The sequence below is a fragment of the Gopherus flavomarginatus genome, chromosome 2, assembly GCF_025201925.1.
Source record: "Gopherus flavomarginatus isolate rGopFla2 chromosome 2, rGopFla2.mat.asm, whole genome shotgun sequence".
In the NCBI taxonomy this organism is placed as follows: domain Eukaryota; kingdom Metazoa; phylum Chordata; order Testudines; family Testudinidae; genus Gopherus; species Gopherus flavomarginatus.
Genome location: NC_066618.1, coordinates 35,858,372 through 35,886,028, shown reverse-complemented (window position 1 = coordinate 35,886,028; position 27,657 = coordinate 35,858,372). Strand labels below are relative to the sequence as shown.

Genomic DNA, 27,657 nt, shown 5'->3' with positions numbered 1-27,657 from the left:
GCATCTCCTCACATGCATCTGAGGAAGTGGGTATTCACCCACGAAAGCTCATGCTCCAAAACGTCTGTTAGTCTATAAGGTGCCACAGGATTCTTTGCTGCTTTTACAGATCCAGACTAACACGGCTACCCTCTGATACCGTACCATTAAGATATTTATTGCCGGCACACCATACTGGAAAGACACACGTTCAGAATCGCATGGCTCTCCTGGGAACTGCAGTGGTGAAAGGAGCAGAACTAGGGGCCGCCGGTTGGCCTCACGCTGGCAGCTCCTCCAGCACAACTGTACCACCTCCAGCTCCACCCCCAGCACTTCCACGCAGCTGCGTCTTCTGTCTGGGGTCTGTACAGCCCCACGGGAGGACTGGTCTGGGGGTGGTTCAGCTACACCGCAGGAGCTGCTGGCTTGGGGCCTCCCAGCAGCCCCAAGTTCTGCTCCTTTCACCACTGCGGTTCCTGGGAGAGCCCTGTGCTTCAGAAATCGGTATCCGGTGCAGCGGGAGGACAGAACTCCCCCCACAGGTAACGTGGGATGGGGAGGGGACAGGGAGAGTGCCGGGGCCCCGGGCTGGGAGTAGGGCAAGGAGGAGTCATGTGGGGGGTCATGCTTGGGCTTTGGCCCTGGGCCCTAGCAAGTCTAATGCCAGCCCTGGTGACCCCATTAAAAAAGAGTCACGACCCACTTTGGGTCCTGAACCACAGTTTGAGAACCGCTGTTCTAATCCTTCTCACAGCATGCAGAATGCCTAAAGCCATCAGTCTTTTATGCATGCGTTTTCCCCATCTGCATGTTTTTGTGTGGATGGTAACGGTTTAACTACATATGTGAAAAGTGGATATGAACTGTAGCTAAAGTAAATGGCAGCTAGGAGTGAATGTAGACATTAAACCTTTTCATTAAGAGAGTCTAAATCGTAGGGAAAGTTTTATTAAAATGCCAATTAATACTAAGATAATTAATAAACTATATTGGAGATAGGAGGCTTTGGAGTCAGAGGCATGTGCATTAAAAGAACACTTCATTGTTCAAGAACAATAATTAACTTTCACAGACAACTCCCTGTTATACAATACATTGTAAACATACAGGGCCAGATCTTCTGCTGGTATAAATTGATTGAGTCAGTAGAACTATACCAATCTACATCAGATGAGGATCTGGTCCACTGTATATAGTAAACATGCACTACAGAGTGCAAGCTTATCATTGCCCTTCCTCACCGAAATGTGCAAAACACCAAAAAAAGACATTTACAAATTCAATTTTAAATAGAAAAGGGGAGAGATTCATCTTTGGTACAGTTGATGTTATGGTTCAGTTACACCAGGCATGAATAATGGCATAGAACAATGCTGGGCAACCTGTAGGCCGCAGGCCACACGTGGTCTGTCAGGGTAATCCGCTGGTGGGCCGTGAGACAGTTTGCTTACATTTACCATTCACGGACATGGCTGCCCGCAGGTCCCAGTGGCTGCAGTTCACTATTCCCAGCCAATGGGAGCTGCAGGCAGCTGTGCCTGGTAGACGGTCAATAGAAACAAACTGTCTTGCGGCCCACCAATGGATTACCCTGATGGGCCGCAGGTTGCCCACCACTGGTGTAGAATATGGCATGAATTTGTTTCAGTGTATTGGATAACCAGTCCATGTGTTCCAAATGAACTAAAATCATGAAATAGCTTAATTGCTATCAAAATAATGTAAAAATGCCATTGAAAACAGCCGTTGTTCCTAGGAATTGGGGGATACAATAAAACTGGTTAATTGGGTAACACAAAGACTGGATGAGATGTAATCTAGATAAGAACAAGGTAGTTAACAGTGGAAGAGATCATTTAAAAACTCCATCCGCGTATGTGGGATATTTAAGTTACACACTGTTTTTGTCTTTTGCCGTCTAATTACATGAACATCCACATATGCCTTCATAGCAACACTTGTCTTACTCTCATATGTGTCTCAGTACATCTCTCATGTGTCCATCCACCTTGAATGCTTACCTTGCAGTTATACTGTTGTTACTTCATTTCTGAGGATACATTGTCTTGACCTGTTTTGTGAGCTAATGCTTTCTCTTGCATGCAGATGTTGACAGCTCTCTGTTTTTTTCTCTCCTGCCTTTCTTTTTGTAGGAATGGGAGAATGTGCAGCCCATTTCTTGTGCCTGATGAATAAGAATAGTTAGTCATCTCCTACAAATTTGTTTTGTTTTTGTAAGGGCCTGGTTCTGCAATCCATGGTTATGTCATTCCCAATGAGTAAGTAGTATTCAACATTAGGGCTGGCCAGAAAACAGAAATTCCATTTCACAAAAAAAGTCAATGTTTCAAAATGTGAAACAAAGCTGAGACCTGAAAATTTTCATGAAAAATATTGAGAGAAAGATCCCCCTCTAAGAATAGCCAGGAGCCCTTTGATTAAGGCACTCGCCTGGGATGTAGGACACCCAGATTCAAGTCCCTGAAACAGAGAAAGGACTTGAACTTGGGTCTCCCACATCTCAGGTGAGTGCCCTTATCGCTGTGTACTGTTAGTCTAGGGTGGCGTGCTCTCCTATTCATTCCATTTTATAGCAACAAAATGTTAGTCAAAACACTCCTATTTTGATTAAATGTCATTTTTCTATGGAAACAGGTTTAGTTGACATTTTTTTGACCAGGAAAGGGTTGCACAAAATAGTTTTCAAACATCTAGTAGCAAACCTTTCAAGATGAAATGTACAGAATCATATCCTCTGAAGATTTCAGTTTGGGTAAACAGGAAGCTTGTTGTTCATTGGTCTTTTATGGATGGCTGTGTCTTAAATTTCCAATAAATGCTTAACTTGAGGTGAGGAAAGAGCTGATAAGTAACAGTACTCCCTTCTACTCCCAATTCCCGCAACCACCCAGTAATTGGGATCAGACCTCTCAATTTGTGCTGGATTCCAGTCTAGACAGATACAATCCACTTATTTATGTAGTGTATGCAATCCGGTCAAGTGAAGTCACAGCGTTTTTACCAACAGTGTTCAAGGCACAAAGACTTCCAGAGAGATGAGTCTTTTTTCAGTCCTCAACAACATGTGACATGGTTTGTGGATGCCCACATTGACATAGTGGACTGTCTATAAAATGCTACCGAAATTCTGCTGCAGCGCGAATTCCATGTCTGGTATGAAACCGGTTGAGAAGGCACCATTGCCTTCATGGTAAATCAAACCTGGGTTGATATTGAGTGGGGTCTGAGACAAGATAATTATTTGTCACTATCTCTGTGGACCATGAAGCTCGCCATGCATCCTCTACTGTAAATCCCACACCCATAAACTTATCCACAATGGGCACTCTGAAGACAGACGACCATGTGGTAGATTAAACAAGTCTTTGGGCTTGTCTACATCAGAAAGTTGCAGCGCTGGTGAGGGAGTTACAGCGCTGCAACTTAGGAGGTGTACACATCTGCAGGGCACCACCAGCGCTGCAACTCCCTGTTTGCAGCGCTGGCCGTACTCCCGTTTTGTCTCGGGTGTAGAGGATCCAGCGCTGGTGATCCAGCGCTGGTAATCAAGTATAGACACTTACCAGCGCTTTTCTTGACCTCCGTGGAATAAGCAGGTATCCCAGCATACCTGAGGAAGCCTCTGGTAATCAAGCTGGTCTCCTTCCCCGGCTTGCTCTCGCGTTCCCCGAACCCCGAGCAAGCAGGTCTCCGTCCCTGCGGTTTGCAGGGTGGTTCCGGGAACGTGAGAGCAAACCGGGGAAGGAGACCAGCTTCGCCGCGGTTTTCTCTCGCGTTCCGCGAACCACCCTGCAAACCGCAGGGAAGGAGACCTGCTTGCTCGGCGGTTCGGGGAACGCGAGAGCAAACCGGGGAAGGAGACCAGCTTCGCCGCGGTTTGCTCTCGCGTTCCCCGAACAAGCAGGTCTCCTTCCCTGCGGTTTGCACGGTGGTTCGCGGAACACGAGAGCAAACCGCGGCGAAGCTGGTCTCCTTTCCCGGTTTGCTCTCGCGTTCCCCGAACCCGAGCAAGCAGGTCTCCTTCCCTGCGGTTTGCAGGGTGGTTCGCGGAACGCGAGAGCAAACCGCGGCGAAGCTGGTCTCCTTTCCCGGTTTGCTCTCACGTTCCCCGAACCCGAGCAAGCAGGTCTCCTTCCCTGCGGTTTGCAGGGTGGTTCGCAGAACGCGAGAGCAAACCGCGGCGAAGCTGGTCTCCTTTCCCGGTTTGCTCTCGCGTTCCCCGAAACCCCTTGAAGCCGCCCAACAGCGCTGCAGTGTGGCCACATCTAACACCACTTGCAGCGCTGGTTGCTGTAAGTGTGGCCACTCTGCAGCGCTGGCCCTATACAGCTGTACTAATACAGCTGTAACAACCAGCGCTGCAAAATTTTAGATGTAGACATGGCCTTTAATTAACTATAGATGTGGCATATCACACAATTTTGTCATGAGATTTGCTACGTTTTCCTCTCAGCGAACACTGGGTGGAGCAATATTGCAGACAACCAGTAACCATGGTAGAGGAGTAGATTTATGTGTGCCTGAAATAATACACATTGTGGAATTAAGTTGTGCATTGATCATCCTTGTGTGAGACAAGCAAGCCCATACTGGAATGCAGTACTCTGCTGCTGCATAACAGAGTGCAAAGGCTATGTCGTTCCAGCCAGTATTCTGAGCAGATTGTTGTGCATTTTGACCTTAGTTGCTGTCTTTGTAAGATGATCATGATAGCTGAGAGCGCTATCCAACATGATGCGTAGATAAACCAGGTGTGGATCAGTAAAAGCAGCAAAGAATCCTGTGGCACCTTATAGACTAACAGACGTTTTGGAGCATGAGCTTTCGTGAGTGAATACCCACTTCCTCAGATGCATGTAAATCATGCTTTATTCGCTAACCATTGAGAACTATATTCATCTCTCTCCCCGCTTGGGCATGATGTAAGTGGAAAACACTCAAAACAGTCTTACTTTCACTGGTATCAGATGCCACTGATGACAATAATCGACCATAGCCACTATATCTGCATTCAGAACACTCTCAAGTATGTCAAAGGAGTGTGACTGAGTGCCGAGGCATATGTCATATGTATAAACAAACTTGTGAGGTCTGATATGTGGTAGGTCATTCAAATGTAAATTGAATAATGTTGGAGATAATACTGATCCTTGCGGTAGGCCATTCTTCTGGTGCCTCTAAGCACTTGTTCTGTCACCAATGTGCACACAGAAATAGTGATTTCTCAAAAACAAAGCCATTGCATATACAAACTAATTTGTCATAGTTCTTGACAATTTCACCGAAAGGCCCATGTGCCAAACTGTGTCGTATGCCACGGTCTGGTCAAGAAAAACTAAACTAGTCTTCAGCTTATGTTGGAAGCCCTTTGATTCTATAAGATGGTCTGCAATCTCTGGAACACCTGACTGCTTGTTTTGCCTCAGCAAGTGTGCACAATCCTCATTCAAACGTGGAATGTATACAGGTTGGAAGCCACATGGAATTGTTGCACTTGCAGCTTTAAAAATGGCACAACAGAAATGACGATTTGCATCTTCTATGGAGATGATGTTTAATGGGATGGTTACAATGCTCTGTACTCTGTACAGGAACCCCAATCTGCCTTCCAGAAGTTCCATCTAGGCTTCAGTATGCTCCTTATAATCAGAAGACGCATTCCTATCTGAATCAACAACAGATGATATTGGCTATGTGGAAAATCATTAAGTACAGTACACGCTGCTGGCTGCAAGTGATTGGCAAACGGTATGACCCAGCACAGGTCTGGGTATTAGTCCCTAGTCCAACATGCTGAATGGAAAGTATCACACTGCTTAGGGTCATGGAACAGTGCAAGATCATTATTTGTTGCTCACTCCAACTGAACTGAAGCAGAGGAAACAGTATCAGTTAGAACAAGAGCTGTGTTTCGAGATAAACACTAATTAACAGGGACTGGTGCTCATGTGAATAAGGGATGTCAGAGTGGTCCTCATGTCCCTGCAAAGTATAACAAACTATTTATCCAGGTAGCAAGCAACAACTATAGTAATGTCACAACTTCTGGTATTAATATAAAGTGTGACCGATTTCATTTACTGAAATACTACTTTAGTACTTTGTGGGTCAAAATATACCTCACTGCTTCTGTTAAAGATGTCACCATCCCTTTTTTTTTTAAAAAAACCACTACAGTGCTAGTCCAAAACCCTACACCTTACAGTATTTTAATGCAGTTTACAAAGTCTACTGTAGCATATCAGTGATATAACATTGCTACACTGCAAAACATTTCTTAGCAGTTTTGGCAACATACCTGTATAGTCCTTTAGCTTTTGCCCATGCACTCCTCTAGTCCATTCTCTGAGTGTTTCATTCCTGAGTCAAATATAAATCCTCATTTCAGACCTGGCAGATTTATCATTAAAAGTTGTGTGGCACAAGCTGCCTAGGATAGTGCATGATCAACAATGCTAATCATCCCTGGGGTTCCTCTGTGGTTTTGTGTGTGACCGCTATTTAGATGATAGTTGAGACAGTAGTGTTCAGTTTCTCTTGTTGAATTAGTTTCAGCATTCCAAAAGTGTGTTCCATGCTCTTACTTGATTTAAAAAAAAAACTCATTTATTTATATATGTACTATCCATCAGTATAATACAGATATTAAAATATCAGTCTTAATTTTATATTCAGAATCACAATATGTTGTCCAATGCCCGTGTACAAAAAAGTGCAGCAAAATTCAGTAACATCTGCAGATTTTCTTTGTAAATTGCAGTGTTATCCTGAAGTTAATTATATAAACCTGATTTTCTTCCTTAAGCACAACTTCTACATGATATATTGTTTCTCAATCAGAATATTTTGTTTGCTATTTCTAATTAAATTATTATAATATTGGGCTTAGCTAGTATATGCACTCTTATTTTACCTTGCATTTTAAGAGCTATTCCCATTTGTGTAGTATACTAGATGTCATGCCAATTATTTTCTGCAGTCAGAAATGCCACCTCTGTTCTAAATGAAAAGCATTGGTAGAAACATTTTACATTAAATATTGCAACTGTCTGCTGTGCTCTAGTATACACGTATTTTGAATTCCATTGTTGTTGGCATTAAAGTCATAGTATAAGTGACTGCTTAGAAACAGTGATATTACCTGCATATGTGAAAATGAAATGCACAAAACTTCTTTCAACTTAGAATCAAATTCTGCCATCATTTATGCCCATGAAAGCCCAGTGTAATTGACTTTTGCTAATTGAAGTGTGACTTATTCCATTTCACTTGCTTATTAGGATATTTTAAGAGATTACAGGTATCTGGAAACATAGTTAAAGTCTTCTTTTGGTTACTGCACTGTAAATATAGAGTAACTACAATGCCTTCTTTAGAGTTATTCCAGATATACTGGTTCCTTTTTTCAATAAAGGTATCTTCAGAACATGGAGTTTTAAACTTCTCTTTCCATGCACTTAACAGACTTATTTATTGGAACTCTCAGTGTATATCCTCACTTAGCTCTTGAAACATATCACTTTCTCCTTGTATCAGTAAGAGATTTGGGGTTTTTCTCACTTAGTTTGGTTGTTCAGGAGAAAGAGAAATGAGAGGCCTAGGTGTGTAGTATTCAGGAATTTGATTGTTCCTTGGCAGCTAGCACTGACATTGTTGTGTCCTATAGTACTGTTAATATCTGTTTATCAAGGATGACACTGGACTGAAAGATAGAATTCGTAAAAACACCAGGGGCAATATGTTCTGGTGGCACATCTCTCAAACTCTGCTGGGTCAATGAGAAATTTCTGCAGACCCTTAGAAGAGCCAATGAAGTAGCTGTACCAACCTTAGTTTATTACAGGATTTTCTTTTTTTAATTGTATGTGAAGTTAATACCAAGTTAGAACTGCACATTTTTTGTGCTGTGGTTCTAGATTTAAGAGAAGAATATATTTAAAAAGAGAGCTTGCAAATGATCACTGAATGTATTTGAAATAGTTCTAAAGGCTAAGATTGCTATTTAGCTTGTTAAGGTTTGCTTGAATTTATTCGACCCAGAAGTTGTGTTCCATATACTCAGACAAGTCTTTTGGGGAAAAAATATTTCAGTGGATCTTGCCTAGTTTGGTGATATTAATGCGATATAGTAATAGACTTCACTGGCAGTGTAGCCAATGAAGTGGTAGTGAAATGAAACTAGTACCCAGTTTGCCCAAGCAGTCATTTATAGAACACATGGGAGTGCTGTCCTGCTGTACTACTTTACATTCATTTGAGAAGCCCAGAAATAGACCCAGTCAAAAAAATCACAAAAGACATACTATGAGTTCCCAAAGAGACGCTTTTTAAAATCCCAAATCAAACTGTTATTTGTTCCATTTTTAATAGTAATTACTGTTGGTTTGGGAGGAGACATAAAAGAGAGAGAGTAATACAAGTGTGCTACATAGTAGCAGTTGTGAGAAGATACGTAACTTTTGGTCAGCAAACGTATAGATTTAGGGCTGGGCAAACCACTCACATTAAAACAAGAGCCACTCAAAGCTTTGCTCAAAACTCACTGATTCTTTTATTGAGGCAGAAATAAGTTCACATAATGCTAAATTCATTTTCACTTTCTCAAGTCGTTGCACTTCCTGGTTGCATACAAGACCAAAAACAGAATTGGAAGGTCTAAAATACTAGGAGAATAATTTCAGACTTAACTCAGAAACTATTCCAAACTGTTGCATATTTATTAAAAACAGATTGGTAATTGTTTTAGCCAATCATTACTTGTGATGTTACTAATTAAATGGAACAGGTGCCCATTATGTAAATAGAATTTTCAAAAAGAAAAATAAAGTAACACCAATTATTATCTGTATTTCTTACTGTAAGTTTCCTTTTTTGTGAATGGCCAATAATATATTTAAATACATTATCAAAAATAAGCATAAAAGTATAGAGAAGGAATAAGCATTTATAGCAAATTTTCCATTAGCTCATACAGGTGAATTAATTCCAGAGATAGACAGCCACAGTTTTACTTTTTCTCTTTTCTTGTGTTAATAGTGTATGAACTTGCTTCTAATAGAGCATAAGATGTTCTAGGGCAGAGCTTCCCAGCATGGTAATGTTTGAATGAGATAATACACTTCTTCTGAGAGAGAGACAGTATTGTTAATTGATTAGTAACAGTAGCAGTGTATCCTTGACAATTATTTCCCTGTTTCTCCTGTTTCACATTTCCTGTGTTAGGGCCCAATTTTCCATCGGTTGAAGTCAATAGGAGCTTTGCCACTGATTTCAATGGGAAGAAATCTGAAAATGATAAGGTTGTTTAGGTACCTACATGGTATGCTGGTTGTTTGCTGATCTAACAGACGAGTCTGTAGCTAGGAGTTATGATGTGGTGAAATGTGATGAAGACGTGTTTCTAATATAACTAACCTGAATTCAGAAAACAACATATAATTTAGGGTGATAAATATAGAGTGGTGTCATGAGCAAAATACTAGTCACAAAATTCAGCAAACTCAGTGCAACATAGACATCATCATGTCTTGATACCGGCCCAGAAGAGCCATGTTCCAGGAGTTGATCCTGGCAGTGCATGTGGCAAGACAGGGCTGGCCACTTCCAGCCCAGTTCTTGAGGACATCCCAGGTCAGAAGAAAAGAGATGAAAGAAACAGGCTGTTTTAATAACCACACCCCTGAGAGAGATCCCTGGAATGTGGCATTTTCTGGGCCGATGTGAAAGATGTTTGTGTCACAAACAAAATTGTGTCACGGTAAAACACTGACTGAAATGCAAACTCTTGAGTGTGGGGTTCAGTCCCTTCATACAGGGATGGTTTGAACTGGCCCTGAGCATTCATCCATTCCTATTTTGTTCCTTTCATCACCTATTTCTTACTTATTAAGGAGAAATGTATCATTTGTTGTAATTGCCAAGTCCTTAGGCTCCTCAAAAGAGGCTCATAATGTCTATAAAACATAGGCACAACAGAATTAAAGTGAGCAGAGGATGTACTTCAACCCAGAAGAAACAGTTACAGCTGAGTTATAAATCTTAGAAATAGAATATTCATGTTAAAAAGGCTTACAGACTCTTAACTGAAGTGGCACTTGTAGCTGCCTTTATAACAGGAACCTGAGATAAAAATCAGGAATGTATTACAAATAATGTCAGGCTTCTAAGGTATCAAGCTGAAAAACAGACAAGAAATTTCTAAAGGCTGGTTTTAACACTTGTAAGCTAAAATAGTGGGAAAACATGAAGGCAAAAGTTCCTGGTCTAATGACACATTGTGTAAAAATTAAATGTTTGAAGTTAAATGTTAGATACTAATGTCAATTTTAAAATATCTGAAAGTATATGAATACTTGTGTATGAATGTATATATTTATGATTATATGTGGCTATATTTATATAGACACAGACATATACAACATGCTATGTAACTTCAAATTTCCTTTATTTTTCATCTATAAAACTAATGGCAAATTATTTCTTTTTGTTCTTCTCACAGCTGAATTTTTATTCCTCTTGTGGGGTGTTTATCTCTGCTATGCAGTGCGGACAGTCCCATCAGCATTTCATGAGCCACGTTATATGACTGTTGCAGTTCACAATGAGCTCATTATCTCTGCTATATTTCATACAATTAGGCAAGTGATCTGTAGATCTAGTATTTAACTGTTTATCTTTCAGGTTTCCTGTGGTGCAATTTAAAATGGGTAATCTGGATAGGATGCATAATGGAATGACCTCATAAATATTTTAATCTGCAAATTAAGACATTATTAAACCTAATGTTCTCATAGGACTGGAAAATATGTGCAATCAACTTATTAATCATGTGATTTTTTTTCAGTATAGCTAGTTTACATGTTCTTTATGCCAATTGGATCAAAATTTAATATATATAACAAATTAGATTTAGCAGAATTACTGTCCATTTGAATTCATTTACACAGCACACACTGGTTTGTATCTCCCAAAAACTGGCAATTAAGTATATTAGTTTATGTGAATTCTTCCTGGTGTGTAACAGATCAGCAGGTGAAAATCCTTGAGATAATTATATTGACTTGTGCTTGAAGCATAGTGGTTTATATGCTGGATATAAAATAAAATAATAATATACTGTTTATGTATGTAATACTATAACAAATATGTATGAAAATTCATGTCTTATGGGGATTATAATTTACCCTGAATTTAGTTGTGGGAAATTATAGTAACTGATAACAAAAAATTAGGGGTGATCAAATTTGGTTTTGCAAAATTTTCACTGCAGAAATAAAATTGTCCTGGAAAATCCAAAATATTGGTATAATCTACACACTATGTGAGATTCTTATGTCTTTTGTTGTATCCTTTTGCTTGCCTCCTCCTTTTGTCTCTTGGACAGCCACACCCACTCCTAAGGTCTCTTACCATCTCTGTGTTGACCACTCTCAAATCTACCTCTTCCCCTCTGATCAGGCTCATGTCTCTTGCTGCCTTTCTGATGTCTTGCTAGATGATTCACAGTTGATTCAAACCTCAAACACAGGAAAAACAGAACTTCTCATCTTTCCTTCTGAACTCTCTTCCCTCCCCATTTCCTTCATCACAGCTGACAACTCTACCATGCCACTCAAGTTGCAACATTGGAGTTTTTGAGAATTCCCCTCTATTCTATAAGTCTGATTTTATTTCCTTTCTGATCAGCTCAACTTTTCAAAAATTCAGTAGAATTCCAGACTCTTTTATTATCATTCTTATAGTCCTTGCACTGGCCAGACCAGCTGTCATTTTCTGAATGTGCAGTTCTGGAGACATTTCCCATCTGTCACTGACTGTAATAGCTGCTTTTCTCAGTGTAAATATAGCACAACGAGAATAAGGAAGTGAAAAGAATCACATAAATGTGAGCTGGAAGAGGCCAGTAGGGCATTTATTCTCTGTTTCTGCTGGTGAAGAATTACTCCTTTCAGCACATGGTCTAGGTTTTTTTTCCTTCCTTGCTGTTTGTTATAGTTGTCCTGTGCCTCTCTTACTGTTGGATGTATTGGCATTCTGTTGAAATAAGAGAGCATATACCATAATTAAATAAGGATGAATGAACTGGTTTGGAAAATGTAAGACACCTTCTAACTTTTTGAACATTCCAACATAAACTAAATCTTCTTGAAATGTTTTGTGCACTTATTTTCCCATCCTCTTTCATTTTTATCCTCCTCCTTCTCCCTAAATTCTGGATGTAACCCAAACAGCCAAAATCCAAGCATTTTCACAGAGTATGTGTGAAAAGTTGGATGCATCGAATGTCTTGCAGCATAACCTGTTCTGATGAGATAAACACCATAATATTTGACAATTCCAGCAGCTTAAGATAGTTTGAGTTAAATTCAGATAAGCATCCAAATCAAACCCTGAACTTTTTGATATTTGCCAATCATTTACATATCAGGTATCATTCCCTTTTCAAAACCACAGTACTGTAGACCACCTCTAAGTTTGTGTACAGGAATCCCTCTTTTTAAATAGATTTTTATTTAATTAGCATATGAAGATGAGAGAGTGAGTCCCCCCTTTCCTATCAATCAGTATTAACAATAGGACTAGTGATGGATAGTAAGTACTTTTTCAGGCAGCAGAAGTAAAACCATGAGGGACCCATGCTGTGGCAAGCTGGGAATGGGCAATGGGGTGTATCACTTGATAATTACATGTTCTGTTCATTCCCTCTGGATCACCTGACATTGGCCACTGCCGGAAGACGGGATACTGGGCTAAATGGACCTTTTGACTGACTCAGTATGGCTGTTCTTATGTTCACTTCTCCCACCCACATATATGATACAGTTTGTTAATGGATACGTTGGTGACATAAGTCATGGCACATAAATAAAATGGGGTTACTATGTGGCAGATCATGGTATTTTGTGATGTAGTTCAAGTTAGATAATATTATGCTTATGTAATGTGTTTAGTCAACATCAAGACACATAGAACCTCCTTATAAGGAAACGATTGACCATGTGTCAAGCTTGAGTGAAAATTGTCTATGTAGGAGACGGAACTTCTCAACAACTGGCCACCAATCTGGGTGAAATGGGTTGAGATCAGAACAACCATGATTATTTGTATCTTCACACCAAAATGCAAAATCCACTTCTTTGGGCTCACCTTCCCAAAATAACACCACAAACCACAGTCCAGTCTCTGAAAATTGGAGGAAACAGATAAATGTATTATTGTGTATGCACGGTAATTAGGGGAAGCACTCAAATACCACTGTGAAACATGCCATATAAGAACTTAGGTATATATAGCCAGAGCTGGAACAATAAAATGGTGACAAAATCAGACAACTGTAGAGAAGCAAAATCTCCACCCCATAAGGACAGAATGAATTCTGCTGGGCATTTTATGCCAAGGTGGTTACGAGTGCACCAGCCCCAGTCAGACACAGCAGGTGGCTAGGACTAGAGGGAGCTCAACCCCTCCCTCCCCCGAAATCTGAGCCCAGGTCACCAACTGCCCTTTGCATACATGTTCAGCTTGAGGCAAAGACTTGGCTTGTACCACGTGATGCGGTGGTGGGCTCCTTCTAGCAGCAAGAGCCAATGACCTGGAGAGGGGAGATAGGCCCAGGCCAGTTCCATGGGACAGGACAGAGCCACTAGTACCCAGGATGAGTGTGGGGCCAGTCGGGTTTGCTCTGCAACCCCCAGTGCCATGGCCGCAAGACAGGAGCTGCCACTGTCTGAGGTGAGCGTGGGGCTGGGTGGGCTTGCTCTCCAGGTGCTCCCCACCCCCACCTTCTCCCTGCACCAGACTTGGGTAGAGCAAAGCCCGGCCCCGCCCCGCAGGACAGGCATGATGTTTCCAGCATGCCTTCTGCTTGATCTGTGGGTGACAAAATACATCAGTCTCCATGACCCATACAGGCTTTGGCCTCTTGCTGAGAATGCCAGTTAGTGCCCTTGAAATGTCCCTTTATTTTTTGTGTTTGGAACAATACTGTACGTATTTTTACAAGGCATTAGCAGTAATGGATGTTCTAAAAATGCTATAGTTACATCTGCCAGGCCATTGAACAGCCATCCAACGAGGACACCACGTCATGGGGCACTCTTGGCTCCTCCCCTGTACCTCTACCCCTGCACTCTGGCCTCAGTCTCCTTTTGCAGTGTTGGTGGTAGGGGCCCTCTCTCCCCTCCCAGAGAAGCTGAGGCAGTTGGCATATGGCCTAGTTGTCCTCCCAGAAATGGTAGCGGGGGCTCCAGTCTCTTAAAGAGCAGAAAGGATCTGTTCTCTCCCACAGAGAGGCAGGAGTAACAGCACTGACGGCACCCTAGTACTTATACTGGAGGCCAGTGAATAATCAAGGTGGGCTTGCAGTCACACCCCCATCTGATTGCTGTCAAGTTTTACTCAGTCTCTGCCTTTTGCCGGAATAGAATTATTTTTGAAGTAACTTGTACTAATTTTATATGAAAAATATGAGAACTGGTTAAAAAAATGCATCAAAAACATTTTAAAAGTAAAATTGAGTTTTTGATCAAATGAATTTTTTGATTAAAAATGTCAACATTTTCCATGAAAAAATTGTGTTTTCGCTGAAAACTGAAATGTTCCCCCCAACTGTATTGGAGAAGAGAGATGATTCATCATGGGAGATATAGTCCAACCAAGGTGCCTGGCCTCCTATAGAGAATGGGGGTGTGAGGCACCCAAGTTACAACTCTCATAATGCTTTGCAGCAGCGTCTCCCAAACAAAATTTATTTGTTTTTAAATTTTTGCTGAAAATAGAAATTTTCTATGGAAAATTTAGATGAAAATAACACCTTTGTTTCTTGTTTGTTGAACTTTTCCATGGAAAATCCTACATGTTTTGACCAGCTCTAATACACACCTCTACCCTGATATAACGTGGTCCTCAGGAGCCAAAAAATCTTACCACGTTATAGGTGAAACTGCGTTATATCAAACTTGATTTGGCCTCGAGCATTTCCGTTATTAATAGTCAGCAAATCATTTTTGTTAGAACTAACACGGTGTATGCAGTAAATAAATCTGTTCTACAATGGTTAAATTGTATCTTCTTTAATTACAATAATTATTTTATAAGCTTACTTAAAAGATACAGGTTTCAGAGTAGAAGCCGTGTTAGTCTATATCCGCAAAAAGAACAGGAGTACTTGTGGCACCTTAGAGACTAACAAATTTATATGTAGCATAAGCTTACCTGGGCTACAGCTCACTTCATCAGATGCATGTAGTGGAAAATACGGAAGGAAGATATATATAATATACACACACACACACACACACACACAGGGAACATGAAACAATGAGTGTTACCATACACATTATAAGGAGAAGGATCAGTTAAGGTGAACTGTTGTCAGCAGGAGAGAAAAATAACTATTTGTAGTGGTAATGAAAATGGCCCATTTCCAGCAATTGACAAAGATATATAAGGAACTGTGGAGGGAGGGAGGGGAAGATAAGCATGAGGAAATAGTTTTACTGTGTAATGGTCCATCCACTCCCAGTCTTTATTCAAACCTAATTTAATTGTGTCCAATTTGCAAATTAATTCCAATTCAGCAATCTCTCGTTGGAGTCTGTTTTTGAAGTTTTTTGCTTGTAATGTTGCGACTTTTAGTCTGTAATCTAGTGGCCAGGGAGGTTGAAGTGTTCTCCAACTGGTTTTTGAATGTTATAATTCTCGACGTCTGATTTGTGTCCATTTATTCTTTTACGTAGAGACTGTCCAGTTTGGCCAATGTACATGGCAGAGGGGCATTGCTGCATTGAGTTGTCCTCAACAGTTTTCTTTACTAAGGCTTTATGATAGTTCATTTCAAATTTGGCTATAATGCCTTGATCGAGGGGCTGTATTTTGGATGTCGTGTTCTAAGGAAGGTAGCTCACCTTTATCTTCCCATCTTTGCTGGTTAAGGTCTCAACCGGGGGGTGGGTGGGACAGTTGTCAAGCAGGAGCAATGCCTTTGCTTATCTGCGTATGTGGCTCCAGACAGCTGGTACAAAATATTTCTTAAACCATTCCTTGAAAATATCTGATGTCATCCAGGCATTTTTTGAATGGCGATAAATGAATGAAACCGAATCCATGTTCTTATGGTGGAAAGCCCTAGGTGACCTGGATTTGCCTATGCACAGAGGTTTAAGTTTATGTGAACTGGTTTTATTCACGCAAAAAAGTATTGTCACTCTCTCTTTTATCACCTTAAAACCTTTGGCCTTTTGTTCTTTGGTCCTAGAAGCAAGTGTTCTATCCGGCAGCATATAGTAACATAAGCCGGTTTCATCAGCGTTATAGATTTGCTCTGGAACATAGTTACCCTCGATGATGATCTCTTGTAACTTTAGTGGGTATTTGTCACAAGCTTTTATACCTACAGAGCACGTCTCTCCTGAAATTGCGACTTGCCAAATGCCATGACGTTTTCAAAACCTTTAAGCCATCCACTGCTAGCTTTAAATTCATTACCTTGATGTGCAGAAGCATCCTCGCCCGAGCATCTAAAATCGAGATCCTTCTTCAGTTTCTCCACTTGTTTCCTTATAATGTCACCAGAAATTGGTGTGCCATCGGAGCGTTCTTGGGTAAACGACATCAGTACTGCTCTGTCTAAATGGTTATCCTGGGAAGTTTTTAGGCGCTTCCTTTCCAGGCCTTCACTTTCATCCAGTTCAGCTAGCATTGATTGTAATTTTTCCTCATCTTTGATCCACACTTTTAATGTTGATTCTCCCACTTCTAGTTCTTTTGAGACCTTCGCTTGGCTTATTCCTGATTTCAGCCTGTCCAAAGCTTCCAATTTTAATTTGACCATGACTTTCATTTCCGTGGCTGTGAACTACTTGCCATCACATTAATGATATTTTAATACTGTATTAATGCTAAAAAAATTTAATTGTTTAGAAAATGTCAGCACAGAGTTACAATGTTTTCAAAATACAACTAGTGAGACAACTTAAGCTTAGTCTATACTGCACATAATTTAGAAACGAGATTAAAATAAGTGGGAGAGATGAGAATGCCTAATGCAGGGGTGGGCAAATGTTTTGACCCGAGGGCCACATAGGGGTTCAAAATTGTATGGAGGGCCGGGTATGGAAGGCTGTGCCTCCTCAAACAGTCTGGCCCCACCCCATATCCGACCCCCACATACTTCCCGCCCCCTGACTGACCCCTTAGAACCCCTGACCCATCCAACCCCCCCGCTCTTTGTCCCCTGACTACCCCCCACCCAAGACCCCACCTCCATCTAAGCCCCCCTGCTCCTTGTTCCCTGACCTCCCACTTCAGAGACCCCCCCTGTCCCTAATCAACCCCAGGACTCCCATGCCCTATCCAATGTCACCGTTCCCCGTCCCCTGACCGCCCCGCCCCCATCCAACACCTGACTGCCCCCCAAGACCCTCTGTGCCTTATCCAACCCCTCGGCCCTGGCCCAGCACCTTTAACACACCACTCAGAGCAGCATGTTGGAGCCAGGCACGCTAATGCGCTGATCCACTGGAGAGCACAGTCCTGCCCCCCAGAACGCTGCTTCACTGTGTTATATCCGAATTGGTGTTATATCAGATTGCATTATATCAGGGTAGAGGTGTATAACCAAATGATGACTACAATTAGTGATCTCTAATATTCTGAGCTTTAGAAAAAAAATATTCCAAAATGTAAGTGTGGCAACATCTCTTTAAGGAAGAGACTGCTATATTTTATTGTGTGCATGAACCAGTATGCTTACAAGTAATAAACAAGAAATTATGTGTATATTATTGTAGCACAAAAACTAATGTTTCATGCTGGACCAGTGACATTAATAAAAGTTCTTATAAAATGTATCTTAAGTTGAAAGAGGTTGCAAACATCATTTCTATTTGAATTATTTTTTTAAACCTGCATATTACAAGCCAGTAGTACATCCATTCGTCCATTACGTTGCTTACCATTTTGGGGAACTCTCATATGCAGATAAATCGAACATGCTTCAGCCAGCTCTAACTGCAGTGCTTATTTTATGACACTTTAAAAAAGCACAGCAAAGAATTACTTAATATAGCTTAATGTAATGAATTTAATCAAATTAGCTTTTCATTCACTAGAATTTGCAAGATTGTTAGGCCCTGTAGTATTGAGCTGGGAGCTCCTGCGATCAAGGCCATTTCTGTACTCCCCTCTTAGCCCTTCTAAAATGTATTTCAGTTCAGTTCTCTGTGACTACGGCTGGCTAGTTTGTCAGCCCCATTCTGTAGCTGCAACTTAGTTAGAAAACGTGCTGTAAAATGGAGAAGAATGTGTTTTTGTGAATAATCTAAAAATTGTAGGGCCAACTCCTCAACATATGTAAATTATCAGAGCTCAGTTGTAGTCAATGGCTTTCTGAACAAATAGAGTGAGAATATTTAAGTATCCTATAGTCTTAAAGGTCTGTTTTTTGTCCCCCGCAGTTCCTTTGGAGTTATGGTGCATGTATAAAGGATGAAAATGGAACTTCTAGTCTATATCAAAGTAATACAAAACAAACACATCATTTTATCTTCAATTTACGTCCAGGAATATTAAGTTTACCATGTTAAAAAAGACAAATTGCCAACACTCTGAATTCTATTTTCAGATTTAGTCTTGCCTCAAGACTTCAGTCCGATTGGATGCTGATGTTGTTCTTTGCACACACGCACTTGACTTTGACAGTTACCATTGGGTTACTTCTGATACCTAAGGTATTCTTCTTCTATCTTTTTTTCTTGTCAAGTCCACAGAAAGAACAGTATAACTCTGCAGAAGCAGTTCTTTGTTAAATTAGCAAGTAACTGGGAAGGGGTAGCTCAGTGCTTTGAGCATTGGCCTACTAAACCCAGGAGTGTGAGTTCAATCCTTAAGGGGGCCATTTAGGGAACTGAGTTAAAAATCTGTCTGGGGATTGGTCCTGCTTTGAGCAGGGGGTTGGCGTAAAGGTCCCCTTCTAACTTTAATATTCTATGATATTGGTCCAATATAATTTCAAATATGTATATTTTAAAATTCTTCTTATCTTAAAATACTTGGGGAAACGCACTATTTTTTGTTCTCTTTTAATACTACATTTGCAGAAATTCTTGCTTTGAATAATCAATTATTTTTTATAATGTTAACCACAAAGAACACAAGCCACTGTGTTTATTTGCTAATCAGAAGTGCTTTTATGACATTTAGTGTTTGAGACGCATACGATTTCAAAAGTATTGCGAAGGAACATATCAGAATTCACCCAAGACTTGGAGGAAATGATATGTTTGCCCACTGCTGTATTTTAACATTATTGTGATTATCTTCAATTTCAGTTGTTGTTCAGAGCATTTCCATTTTAGGAAAGTTTAATTTTAGAATGGAATTTCTTGATGAAAGAACAATAAGGAAATTCCCACAAAATAGTTTTGTTAATAGATTTAACCTTGTGAATATATTTAACTTATAAAAATCAATTGTTAGAACATTATAATAAGAAAAAAACTCCATTACACAAACAAAAGGAAACTGAAAGTTAACATACTTACAATGGCCTTAATTCTGTCTCCATATTCCTGGCCACCTTCTGCATATGCCCCGTAGTGCTGATCACTTGCCACATGAAATGCATGTCTGTTCTGCTGAGTATCTAGATTATAGTACACCAGTGCCATATGAGTAATAGTTTTGCAATGTAACTTTCCTCAGTATAACTGTTCTGTAACTGTTGTGAGGCCTCTATTTGTTCAGTGTAAAAGAGTGCGGGTGAATTTGGGCCCTCCGAATGGAGGATGTTGATTTTGATCTATGCTTGGAGGGGGAATATTGTGATATCTAGCATGTAACAGGAAGATATACAAGGTATGGGTGGCATCTTTGGCCTATAGTAAGGTGGGGTCACAACTGGGACTTGGGAAGTTAGATCTTGTGGTTGGATCACGAATTGAGGTTGAGAGTCAAGCCCGGGGTCAGAGCTAAAGTCAGATAGGAAACAGGAACAATTGCCAAGGGCCAGCACTGAGTTGAAATTGAAGGAGTCGCAGCTTAGGGTTGGATTTTCTGAAGTGAACCTCTGAACATTTTCAGGTTAACCCACCACTAATAATAGTATCTATTCAATAAGAGTATTAATTAATTAATATAGTACCTCTTCTAATAATGCCTACTGAGAGACAGCTATTGTTTGAATCCAGGCTTGTAAAATGAAACCTGGAGAATAGTTGTACACTTCTGAATGTTGATTGGACCCTTATCAATACACTAACTGCAACATCTTTTTACAAATACTTATTGCAGTTTTCACACTCAAGCAATAACCCAAGAGATGACATAGCTGCTGAAGCATATGAAGATGAACTCGACATGGGTAGATCTGGGTCCTATCTAAACAGCAGTATCAATTCAGCCTGGAGTGAGCATAGTTTGGACCCTGAGGACATCAGGGTAAATACAAAACTTTTAACTGTAATTCATTTTTAAGGACAAGTTTTTTTCTACCAATAAACTCTGAGCCATGTCAGTTTGATTTTTTTTTTATTGCAGACATCAGATGAAGTGGGCCAGCTCAGTTCTAGCAATATCAAATCATGTGACATATTTTGGGGAAAACATACTAATGTGAGCAGAGACTGTGTTACTTGTTATAAAACTTCATAAACTGATCAAAATACGCCATCCCTACTTCATTTGATAAAAGGGCACTTCTCTCCCAAGAGTGCTTTGACTGTCACTGCCCAGAGAAGGGGGGGCTGTTATCTTTTCCTCTGGTTAATAAAGAATTCACAGTAACCCCATTTGGTTCCAGAAGAAGCCTAAAATTACAGCATGAGTATTTTATAACTGTCTGTGCATGGAATATGCTCTGGGACAATATGTGATGGCTATTCTGTGCAATGGGTTAAATCTGAACTTACCCTTAACAAAAATGTAATCCAATTACATGGAGCAGTGACAAATTTAAACAGTAGAAAAGATGCAATTAATTTAATGTCATATTTAGACAGCTGGAGCTTAAATGGAATTCACTGAGACTGTTCATTTGACTTGATTTATGTCGTATGTACTAGTTTTGCCGTTTGTTTTCTAGGATGAGTTGAAGAAACTATATGCCCAGCTTGAAATCTATAAAAGGAAAAAGATGATTGCTAATAACCCACATCTCCAGAAAAAGAGGTGCTCCAAGAAGGGCTTGGGTCGTTCAATAATGAGACGAATTACTGAAATCCCTGAGACAGTCACCAGGCAGTGCTCCAGGGAGGACAAGGACCTTATGGACCACAATGCTACAAAGAACACTGCAGTTGTGAGAAAAAACCCGCAGGATTCCACAAGTTATGTAAAGCCAAAGGAGGAGTCTTTGAAAAATAGAGTCTTTTCATTAAAAAAGTCCCATAGCACTTATGATCATGTTAGAGATCAAACAGAAAAGTCCAATAGCTTAACCACAGAAAGCGCAGAAGTTATAACTGCTGATAATTCACTGCTGGATTCCTTGACAGGGGAAAAATTAACAAAAAAATCTACAGAAAACGTTGAAGCTGTGTCCACTGAATCTGTCCCTTTAATGTGCAAATCACTAAGTGCGCACAACTTGAGTGCGGATAAGAAGCCTCTGCATCCAAGAACATCTGTGTTACAAAAATCTCTCAGTGTTATTGCTAGTGCCAAGGAAAAGACACTGGGGTTTACTGGGAAAACGCAAAGTCTAGAAGAAAGCAATAGATCCCATAAACCTCAGCAAAAGGGTAAAGAGGCCAGCAAAAAACACTCAGCCAGCGATAAAGGGGAGCATAAAGATTCACATCGGAAAAACTCTACTCACACTGAGGAGACAAGGAAACCACATAAATCTGGAATTATGAAACAACAAAGGGTTAGTCAGACAATTGCAAATCCTGACGCAGGCACAGGCAAGTCCCTGCTTAAGGACAATTTTGACATAGCAGAAATTTGTCCTTGGGAGATTTATGACCAAACTCCTGATTCTGTGCCTTCTGAATCGAAAGTTCAAAAACATGTGTCTATTGCTTCCTCAGAAACAGAGAAAAATCACACTTCCCAGCCAAAGGGGAAATCTCATCACAAGCTTAAGACAGCTGAAGGGTATCAGCAATCAAATCAAAAGAGCACAGAGAAGTCGGAAGCGTGCATTCGGGAGACCCAAGAGCAGCAGGTTTTTGAAAATGAGAAAAAACATTTAAATTCCAAGTCTCAGATCATCCCTGGGTTTAAGTGTGAGAATGTTAATAAATATTATGCAGCAAATATTTGTGCTGGGGAATCTGAGGAACTGCCAAAAAAAGCTGCAGTGCAAACAGCTGAAAGGGAAAAGCTCAATAATTTGGGAGAAAAGAAAAAAAACACATCCTTGGAGGGAAACGTGCTTTCATCTGACTCCTATAGATCAAGTAGTAATTTACAGCAAGCTTTAACATCTCGAGCTGAAGTCTGTCCATGGGAGTTTGAAACACCAGATTTACCAAATGCAGAAAGAGGTGTAGCTTTATCAAACACAGCTGCTTTAGGTGCAAATAAAACAGCAATGTCTCAAAAATAAGAAGTTTTGGACTGAAAAGAGTAGCAGCACCAAGAAGAAAGACTACAGGAAGGAGGAAAGTGACAGGGGGAGTAGGCCAAGAGGATCTGAAAATTCCTAAGGAGTATCACTTAACTGAGGGGACCAGAACATGAAAAAAGTAGGAAATAAGCAAAATAAATTATTGTTGTTGTTGTTGTTTATTTGTTGAGTGCCAACAGTGTGATCAGTGATATCCAAACCATGGAGGGGACATGGTCCCTGTGCTGAGGAGTTTACAGTCTAAATGAACAGACACCTGCCTTTGCAAAACCATTTCTCTCTTACAAAAAGAAAAAAAAAGTGAATGGCTCTAACAATCAATCAAATTCCAACTGAATTATTCCTGATTGCCCCAAACTGGGCGAAACTTGCCCTTGGGACTTTAAAGATCCAATAGAAATATGGCATGGAAAATGTCTTGATTGCAAAATTTGGTATCAATGAGCAACTTACTGAAAAGATGACTTTTCATATTTAACCTTGATAGCACTGCTAACTTAATGCATCCCAAAAATACATTTTATATAATGATTGCTCTCATTTTCTTATACATGTATGTTTAAATACATTGTTGTGTCTCATATTAAAGCATTCCAGATTGTATACATTTTGCAAATACCTTTGATATTATGTGACACAACAACACATTTATGCAATCTGCAGATATTCTATTGTTATCGCAATTTACAATACCTGCTATAGACTTTTGTTTATTTATGAATTACAGTAAGCTTTCACTGGCTATGAAAGCCATAACTTGTATGGGAAAATACGTTGAGTTTTATTGTGATTTATATTGTGAATTTTCTGTTCTACTGTCTATTATTTAAAATTATAGTTTGATACTGTATTATTCAGGGTTTTTATACAAGGTAAGTTATTTGTTTGGCACTTCTCTGTTAGCACTCATAGACTTTATTAGTGGAGAGCAAGTCGTCTATTTAGCTGTGTATTTGGATAAGTCCAAGGACAACTTATCTGTTGTTTGTTACAAGTTTGACAAATATCATTTATCACTCCAGAATTCCTGCTTTAATCATCCATCATCAATATATTCCTCAGTATTTCAAACTGAGCATATTCTGCTGAAGAAAAAGAACAAAGATAACAAAAAATAACCTTAGTTTATATGATCTGTTTCACTAGAAACACACAGCTAAGGGAAACATTTTAGATAGTTTAGAGCTGCTATGTTTCCTGCTGGTGAACTTTCAAGAACTGTCCCTTTAAATGTCAAAAAGAGAAGAGATTAACCCTAACACAGCACTTCCCCCCGAAATGCAATCAAGAGACAGAAAGAGAAGAAAAGGATGGGGCATCGCACTCTTCCCCGCTCCTTAAACTCCCCCCCCCGATAATGTTTTTATTTGTAATAACATATACGTTAGATACAAGTAATCCCCAGTGATAACTAAGGCCCTGATCCAGCAAAGACTCATGCGTGTTTAACTTTATACACTCTGAGTAACCAGTTGAAGTCAATGGGATTTACACATGAATAAATCTTAGCACGGTCAGGGCTTAATAGTTATTGTAGAGGCTACAAGGACTAATAATAAGTAAAGTACTAGCAGACCAGGTGTGGCCTTGGCTTATCTAAATCTAGGACTTGTCATGTAACGAGCTTTGTGCTTGGAGATGTGCAATACCCCAAAGTAAAGGCAATCCCAGTCCTCTTGAAGAGTTTCCAGTTTGAGAGAGATGATGGGATTCACTGGGAAAACCAGAAGGGAGGATAACTTAATGCTGTGTTGTTTAATGTATGTGTGTATATTATATATACATAATAGATATATTTAATGCATATGGAGATACACATATGTAATATAATCTGACTTCTCATGGGCCTCATAGAAGTGGGTTCCTAAGAGACTTGGGCAAAGTGAAATGAGGAGGACATTCCCTCTCCTTTTCAAGGTGTAAGCAAAGGCAGCCAGTCCTGTTGCGTTGAGCTGTGAAAAGGGAAAGTGAGAGACTTGGCCTTGCCTCCAGCACTGTGCCCATAGTGAAGAGTTACAATTAGAATGCACACACACAGATTCTCTCTGTCCTCCCCATCCCGCACAAACGTTATCTAGGACCTGAGCCGAAGCTTGTTGAAGTCAGTGGGAGTCTATTGACTTCAGTAGGATTAGGATCAGGCTCCTGGTTAGCAAGTCAAAAGTCCTCTGGATGATATGTGGGCTCCATTCTGCCATTGCATAGATCTCAGGGTGCTACCAAGCAGAGAGAGCCTTCCAGGAGCATGCTGGGGGCCCTCTGGAGAGGCACACAGTACAAATCCCGTCCATGTGCAGGGATCTGCCTGTGCAGCACAAGACAGCCCCTGTTGAGCAGCAGAGGAGCACATGGGTCTTTAGATATGCCCCTTTCCCCAGCAGGGCTGTGTGTTTGGTGCCATGATGCAGCTTGGTCCCTGCCTGGTCCCTGTCTGCATGATGACACCCACACTTGCAGCTGGCATGCAGAGGGCAATGGGGTGGGGGTATCTTCTGCATCCACCCAGCCCCTCCTAGGACTCATGTTCACAGGGGTGTGATGTCATGCCTTGATTTTGCTAGTCACTGTGACCCTTCTGCCCTCTGTGCACTCCTGTGGTGCGGCATGTGAATGAACTGCTTCTGCTATGTAGCAGTTGTGTGGGTAGCTCTCCAAACCAGGCCCGCTGGGGATCCACATGTGAGCCGTGCTCTGGTGCTACCCATTGCACCACAGGCAGAATCATTTCCTATGTGTTACTGTATTTGTGCCACTGCTGATCCCTCTGCTGATTGCTTGTCCTTAGGATATCTTGAGTGGGAAAATTCATTAGCAGCAAAGAAATAGGGCCAGATCCTTAACAGGTGTATATTGACATCTCTCCATTGAAGTCAATGGCATAACAGTGACTTATATCAGCCAAGGATCTCACCCAGAATGGATATTTTCATTTTACGTTTGTTTTCTGATGCACAAACTGTTTCCCTCTCTTTAAATATTATACATATGGATTTTAGGCTTGCTCACGTCATTTACTTTAAGCCTGGTGAAATGGGAGAACTTTTTTTAAAAAGCAATTACACTCATTAAGGAATGATTTCCCTGGCATATACAGTAACTGATATTGTTAGTACTTTAGATTGTTTTAACACTTTAGAAAACAAAGGGGCCAAATTTCACTGAATTGTTATTTCCCTATGGTCCTGCTAGAAACGTTGCTTAAAGAAAGCATACTAAGTTATACCTAAATGATTTTCTATATTCCATAGATTCTTCTCCACCAGCATATATTAGCTAGATTGCTTAGTTGTCTTTTTCTGGAGTTCCATTGTCATTATTCAGCCAAGAGAAATGCTACTCTAGAATTAAGATGTTTTCTAGCAGATTTGTTAAGAAGATAGATGATGATCGCTCAGGCCACAAACATTTGCTAGGTTGTCCTTTTCAAATGCATGTGTAAGCTGCATCTCTCCTTTGTTTCTAAACTATGGTTCATAAATAATTAGATTTATACCAATCTTAATAGACTTGTATATTTTATGCAAGAATTATATGCTTAAAATACAAATAATTACTCACCCATCAGCTTTGGTGGCATTATGGATCTGAAAACAGACAGCACTTTTATATTTTCTCTCCTTAGGCTTTTGCATGCATTCGATGACTGGCCCGCCTGAGAAAACACTGCCTTTTCACTTTAACATTTTAGCTACTCAGAATTGTAGAGTAAATAAAGCTGTAAGTCTATTCACTTTATTCAGTAGTTCTTATAAGAATATTATCTGGCAACCTACAGTATCCACCATGAAATATTTGATAGCTTTATGTTGTAATGTGTCACAGCATATAAATAATGTAACTTCTCTGCAATAAAGCACATTTATATGAAAATCTGTTTCTGATCCTTTTATGTTGTATTGCAAAGTGACTGCTGTTTCAAACTGAACTGTTTTCTGATCTAGCTTGAAAAATAGCATTTCAAGTGAGTCTTCCAACACATTAAAGGTATTCATTGATCTTATGACGATAATATCTTTTTTCTCGTATGTTGCATATAATATTCATTTTCTTCAGATCACTGCAGCAGAATTAGGCACGCTGTTAATGTCAGATAGTCATAATTATTTCTAAAGCTGGTTGGAATATGGAAAAAATTGGAGAGTTTTTTTGAAAATGTGTGCTTCTTTTTTGAAATCTTGACAGTTTTTTGATCATCAGAAAATTTTGACCAGATCTATAGGTGGCAGTATCTGTCACTGACCAAAATAAAAAAAAATGCATTTTCATCAACTTTTTTGTTTTTTCTGTCAAAAATTGAATTTTGGATGAAAATTTTCATTAAAAATTCAAAATTGAAGCTTTTGATTATATTTATTTCAATATGACTTTTGATTTGGTTCAGTTTTATGATGAAGTATAACTTGTGCTTTGCACAACATTAATAAGCGTGTCATATCTAAGTCATGGGAGGTAATTGTTCTGCTCTTGCTCTGTTCAGCACTGGTGAGGCCTCATGGAGTACTGTATCCAGTTTTGGGTGCCACACTTTAGGAAAGATATGGACAAATTGGAAAGAGTACAGAGGAGAGAAACAAAAAAGATAAAAGGTTTAGAACCTGACCTAAGAGGAAAGGTTAAAAAACTGGGTATGTTTAATCTTGAGAAAAGAAGAGTGAGGGGGAGACCTGATAATGGTCTTCAAATATGCTAAGGGCAGTTATAAACAGGACACTGATCAATTGTTCTCTATTTCCACTGAAGTTTAGACAAGAAGTAATGGGCTTAATTTACATCAAGGGAGATTTAGGTTAGATATTCAGAATTTTCTTTTAACTCTGAGGATAGTTAAGCGCAGGAATAGGTTAACAAAGGATATTATAGAATCCCTGTTATTGGAAGGTTTTAAGAACAGGTTGGACAAACACCTGTAAGCCTTGGTCTAGATATACTTGGTACCCCTTCCAGCCCTAAATTTCTTTGGTTCTCTGTTTCTCTGTCATACATTTTTTTTTCCTAAAGAGGCAATATTGCTAACATTTGTTTGGGGCTAATTTAATCACAGATTGGCTCCAGCAATATTAGGAGTATAACAAAAGATTTCTATT

The 27,657-nt window shown here is 39.9% G+C and overlaps 1 protein-coding gene across 1 annotated transcript in view; it reads left to right on the top strand.

Moving 5' to 3' along the window:
- Positions 1-26,719, top strand: part of GPR158 (G protein-coupled receptor 158) — a 336,022-nt gene extending 309,303 nt beyond the window's left edge. The window contains exons 8-11 of the mRNA XM_050939019.1: positions 10,502-10,640; positions 18,626-18,731; positions 20,293-20,439; positions 21,083-26,719. Coding sequence (XP_050794976.1) covers positions 10,502-10,640; positions 18,626-18,731; positions 20,293-20,439; positions 21,083-22,552 — 1,862 coding nt within the window. The 3' untranslated portion in view covers positions 22,553-26,719. The remainder of the gene's footprint in view (positions 1-10,501; positions 10,641-18,625; positions 18,732-20,292; positions 20,440-21,082) is intronic.
- Positions 26,720-27,657: the final 938 nt, after the last annotated feature.